Source organism: Lipotes vexillifer, unplaced genomic scaffold, assembly GCF_000442215.2.
Source record: "Lipotes vexillifer unplaced genomic scaffold, Lipotes_vexillifer_v1.1 scaffold518, whole genome shotgun sequence".
In the NCBI taxonomy this organism is placed as follows: domain Eukaryota; kingdom Metazoa; phylum Chordata; class Mammalia; order Artiodactyla; family Lipotidae; genus Lipotes; species Lipotes vexillifer.
In genome coordinates, this window is record NW_006780945.1 from 2,043,153 (window position 1) to 2,048,742 (window position 5,590).

The window sequence follows — 5,590 nt, forward strand, 5'->3', positions numbered from 1 at the left end:
CCTTCTGGGTGTGGCTGAAAGTCCCTTCCTGGACATTTCTGCTGTGGGTAGAAATAGAGAGGAAAGGGGGAAAGCCAAGTGCATTTATTTTGCACCGACTGTTTGCCCAGCACAGAACTGGCTCTTTCCCTTCTGTGATCCCATTAACGGGTTGGGTGCCGGTGGGGGCCCGCCTGGACCTCACATTCAGGGGAAAGGTCAGCTCAGTCTGATATAAAAGCAGAAAGCAGACTGCTAATGTGTTTACCCAGTGCCTGGAGCAGGTGGGAGGTTTGTCTGCTAATCTCTCCCAGCTGCCTCTCCCGGCTGGCATGGCTGAAAGGAGGGAGGCTGGGAGGGGCCGAGCAGAGCCCCTCAGAGTCTCAGATCAGCTGAGCCATCTCCCTTCCTCCCCTTGGTGGAGAAAGAGGCTTCTTCTCCAAGGGGAGTGAACTTAGGGGTGTGGCCGGGATCCCCCTTCCGCTCTCCTGGCCCCTGAGCTAAGAGGACATTTTCTTTCTTAGTCCTGGTCCTCAGCAACCATGAAAAGTGCAGCCCCAGGGCTGTTCTGGGCCCCTGAACCTGTTCTGGCTCCAGGGCGGGGATTTAATCAGTCCAGGATGCTAGAGACCCCAGAGGTTATGTCGCCCCAGGGCTGGGGCATTGAATCTGCGTAAGACCACTCCCTTTCAAAAAAAAAGACCACTCCCTTTCCCAGGCAGCCCCTCTCCCATTGTTCAGCCCCCCGTGTTTGGTTCCCGCAGCCCAGGAAAGGCCTGGAATCCGGTGGACATCTCCCTTTCTCCCTGGCATTGCCACTAGAAGCCAGAGAAGTAATCAACTCAGGGAATGAGAGGTGGGCTCCAGGAAGGGGTGGCCTGGAAACAACTCATATTCATCCATCCATCCATCCATCTATCCATCTATTCATTCACTCATTCATTCATTCATTCAACCAACATTAATTTAGCTTCCTGGGAAGCTACCCCTGAAGGAAGGAGCCTCTCCTTCCATCCCCACATTGCAAAGTAGGGTGTTGATAAAGTTTTGTGGGAGCAACCACAAAGACCCCAGTAATCTGGCTGTGAGCCACCCCAAGCTCCCTGCATGGGCTCCCCCTCTACAGTTCTGCCCCTTCGAGGAGTCCTGCAGGCTTCAGCACAGGTTCCGCCACCACGCCCGCTGGCTGTGACCCCGGGGTGCAGGGCAGGTGGGCGTCATGGACGACCTCCTGGACAGTGGCCCGGAAGGTCTTGCTCACAAAGGAGTAGAGCCCAAAGTTGACTGCTGTGTTGAGCATGGCCGCCATGTTGGCCACATCCAAGGCCAGGTGGACCCTCCAGTCCCGGTAGACGGGGGCCACGTACAGGTGGTAGAGCATGACAAAGATGCGGGGTGCCCAAAGGAGGGCAAAGAGCGTGGTGACACCCAGGAGGATGGCCGTGCTCTTGCCCACCCGGGGCCGAGGCCCACTCTGGCCCCTTCTCTGTAGATGGCAGACAATGGCCGAGTTGGCGACCAGGAAAACGCCACAAGGGATGAAATAGACGATGAGGCAGTGAGCCCACTTGAGGACCTTGTCCAGTGTGCTGGGGGGGTCCTCGTCCCTCCACACGTCCATCCACCAGTAGAAGGGGATGCCAGTCAGCAGGGCAGCACCAAGGACAGCAGCGATGGCCCGACGGGTCCGGCCTGGGGATGAGGTGGCCCGATGGTGCAGGGGGTGGCACAGGGCGCTGTACCGGTCGACCGTGAGCAGGACGGCGATCCAGACTGAGGCGTGGTTGGCAGCAAACTCCAGGATGTTAGCCGCGCGCACCACAGCCTGGGGCACCTTTCGGGCCAGCACTGCTCCCTGTAGGAGGAAGCCCACGAACACGATGACTACCTGGGTGATGACATCCGAGGCTGTGAGCGCCAGAAGGTAGTAGTAGGAGGGCTTCCTGGTCCTGGCGGCGAGGCGGGCCAGGGCCACGGTGGTCAGGAGGTTGACTGATGGCAACCGAGGTCAGGGAGGGGAGAGGTCAGAGGCGTTAGAAGGGCTCCTCGGATTTGCTTTCTCATCGCCCCTCCCCACCTGCTGGTTCTGGCTTCTCTTTTCCTCTTTCCAGACCCTTCTTAAACCTCACTTTGTCTGGAAGGTTAGCCAGATCAGCCCTGCCTTGTCCAGTCATCCACCGTAGGCCACTGCCTTATACACTAGCTTCCCTGGCAACGGGCACAGGGATGGGCAATTCCCTAATTCCACCCGTCCTTTCCTGCATCCACACCCCACCCGACCCCCGGCTCTGCTCTCTGAACGCAGTGGATGGTACAGGAAGCTTTTGATGGAGCTGGGGGTGGTCATGCACGAACTTAGTCATCCTAGGAGGTGCCCATTCCTGGGGTTAGAAGGGGGCTGTCTGCTGTGGTGAAAACTTGGGTTTAGCTATAGAGCACCCCAACTCCTGGCCCCTCACTTTTACTCCCCACTATGCTTGGCTTTCCAGTGACCCAGATCACCCCACAAAGGCAAGGAGAGCCCTGGGGTCTATGATCCTGGGTTTCAGGGGTCAGCCCAGAGGATTGGCACCCATTGAAGGAGGACTCCAACTTCTGGGCAACCCCAGGACCCCAGACCCAGCTCCCCACTCACCAGGCAGCCCCAGGCCCAGCAGGACGCTGTAGTAGATGACAGGGATGACCCCGGCCACACACGGGGACCTCTCTGGGATCTCCGGCCAATGGCCTTCAAACTCCTGGCTTAGCCCACTGCCATTGGGTGTGAGCATTGGCGTCACCTGTAGCTGGCCACCTAGGAAGCGCAGAGGGTGGGTTAGAGCATTTGGTTCCTTTCCAGCCTGGCCTGGCAGCAGCCCTACCCTGACCCTGACCCTGAGGGCTTTACTCACCCCCACTCTGTGCAGACCCTGTGGTCAGGCCCAGCCAAATGGTAATGCTTCTTGCCAAGCACACTCCACCCCAGCCCACCCCCGCAGTGGCCCGGCTCCCCCATTGGCGGGAGGAAGCAATTGCTGGCGTTTCTTGCTGACACGGAGATTATTTCTCGATCTTATTTGCTCCTGGTGGATCTTCAGCCTGCAAAACAGGGCCCTAAACGGGCTGCTAGTCACGGGCAGGAGGGGGTTTGGGGGTGGGGCGCTTGTGAAATACCGGGCCCTGGGCCTTGCTCCAGGCGGCCTGAGCCAGAGGGTCTGCACCGGCACTTGGGCAGCTGTGTTTTTAAAGCATCCCGGGTGATCCTGACCCACAGTAACTCACAGCAGCTGCACTGCTCTGCCAAACAGCCACCGCCCTCTTTAAGGAGAGATGTTACTAAGTTCCGCTCCTTTCTACGCTAGAGAGCACCCTCTCCTAGTGCTATTGGAGCTGGAATGGCCCCGGTTTTCAGACGGGGAAACTGAGTCCAGAGGGGGTAAGGTGACCTGCCTGCCATCACACACAGCTGGCAGGTGGCCAGTCTGGGATAAGGACCAGCCTCATGCTCTGGTCCCTACCCCTCTTAACCCACACTTTAGGATTTTAGGTTTCACCTTCCAGCTTTCCATGTTTCCATATCCGCTTCAAGCTCCCCACTCCCGGACTCTAGATTCCTTACTGGCCCGGCCACCTTACTCTCCCTGCCCACGCTGGCCCTAGACGCTTTACCTGTCTCTTGTCCTGCAAGCCTCATGCTCCTGGGTCCTGAGTCCTGGGTCACCCCGTGGCTTTTTCTGGTGGTCCCAGCAGCTCGCTCTCATCATCGCCAGCTCTCCGAGCGGTTGTTTGCCCCAGGCTTATTCCAGCGGTGCTGAGCCTGACGGTCGGTGCAGGGAGGTGGGGTGGAGGGGGGAGGAAGGAGGGGGAAGAGGAGGGCGGGGCAGAGGCTGAGGGGAAGGTCTGTAAAGTAGTCGCTGCCCGGAGCAAACCAGGATGGGGAGGGCGCACAGGCAGGGGAGGGGCGAGGCTGGGAGGCAGACCTTGGGGCGGGGATAGCATCAGTTCTCTGGTTGGGCTGCCTCGTGCTCCAGGGCACTCTGGGAACCCGCCCGGCCTCAGTCTGGCAGTCAAACTCTGGGCGTGAGGCGTTTGGGGAAAGGCAGACAGATTCCAGGAGCTGACTCAGAGCGGGTTGGGGGGAGGGAACCAGTGCTGGGGAGGGAGAGCTGAGGCTGCCCTGGGCAGGACCCAGATCTGGAGCGAAGTTTCATGGGCCAGGTTTGAAGGAGTCAGTGCCGCGGTGGCTGCGGGTGGTGGGACGAGAAGGAGACTACCCAGGCGGGCCGTTGGCCTGGAAGGATGGCAGGAAGGCATGCCCAGTGCTGGCCGTGACGGCCAGGTCAGCGGAAGCCTGACCAGGCTGCCAGCAGCGCTGGGAAACCCAGACCCAGCGGCTCCTTGCAAGCCGTTGTTTTCCTGGCCCTGGTGAAATGGACCATCCTTTAAGGAAAATTAGTCACCGGCAAATCAACACCATCCGGCGTGGCTTGCGCTCTGGAGAGGCTGGAACCCGCGCCCAGCTGGCTCCCCAGCCCCATGAGGGGAAGAGCGACCGGTGCAGCCCACAGAGGGCACCCAGGACAACGTGTGGAGTGGCTCAAGGAGAGCTGAGGCCCAGCCAGCACCCGCTTCCCACGCTCACCCTCTGGGAATGTCCCAGAGCTGGTTTCCCTACGTTAGATCCCAATTCCAGGGCTGGAGCTACCTGGACGTCCACCCCCAGCCTCACCTCCACGTGCATCCCTGGAACTCACAGAAACCTTGCTGACCCCTGCTGGCTGGGGCCTGACCCTGAAGTCCTCAGAGAGTCCTCTGGCTTTGGCCAGGTCCCCTGGGTGGCACAGTGGGACCAGAGTAGGCACTACCCACTCAGGTCCCCAGGCAGAGTGTCCAGGACTCCAGCCCCAGGGGGTGCAAGTAGCACAGATAATTCCTCAGGCCACCACCTCCCTGTACCAGGACACTGTGGATGAGTAGGGGGCTGTTTACAGCCGAGTGTGAGGGTCTCTGCTGACATTTCCTGAGGACCTACCCTGTCCTACACGTTTCACCCTTCCCGGCAGCCCCTCAAGCTAACTCAAGTTACCTCCGTTTCACACAAGAGGGGACCGAGGCTCAGAGAAGGCCAGCAACTATGCTAAGCCCACAGAGCTAGCAAGTGGGGGTTGGAAATTGAACGTGGGTTTGTCCCTCCCCCAGAGCTGTTCGCTGGTCACTCCCTCCCACCATCTGCTCTCCGGAAGAGCAGGGGCTCAGGCAGCACGAGGCCACTGTGAGCTCGGGCTTTACGGGGAGAGGAAGTGGGCCAGGCGGACAGCACTCGGATGCGGAAGGCCCTCCAGTCGGGGGACAGCAGGATGGAGGCAGGGAGGCAGGTGTGCCACGGCGGGACAGCCCGGCTTCAGGGGAAGCTTTCAGTATCATGTCAGTTACCTCAGGGCGCAATTCCTTCCTGTTTAGCATCGCTGTGCCCCCCTGAATCCACGTGGCCTGGAACCTAAGCTCAGGATTCCCTCTTCCCCAAGCTAAGCATTTGGGGGCTCCCTAGCTCAGGAAGGGAGATGTCACAGGTGCAAGGGAGGCTGCAGCTGGGGTGGGGCTGGGGCTGGGAGCCCCCCCCCCCCCCCCCCCC

At 60.0% G+C, this 5,590-nt stretch overlaps 1 protein-coding gene across 1 annotated transcript in view; it reads right to left on the reverse strand.

Moving 5' to 3' along the window:
* Positions 1 to 1,099: 1,099 nt before the first annotated feature.
* GPR142 (G protein-coupled receptor 142) overlaps positions 1,100 to 5,590 on the reverse strand; it is a 7,050-nt gene continuing 2,559 nt past the window's right edge. The window contains exons 2-6 of the mRNA XM_007454415.1: positions 5,185 to 5,357; positions 3,939 to 4,032; positions 3,683 to 3,775; positions 2,615 to 2,775; positions 1,100 to 1,971 (exon numbers count right to left, since the gene is read on the reverse strand). Coding sequence (XP_007454477.1) covers positions 1,100 to 1,971; positions 2,615 to 2,775; positions 3,683 to 3,775; positions 3,939 to 4,032; positions 5,185 to 5,357 — 1,393 coding nt within the window. The remainder of the gene's footprint in view (positions 1,972 to 2,614; positions 2,776 to 3,682; positions 3,776 to 3,938; positions 4,033 to 5,184; positions 5,358 to 5,590) is intronic.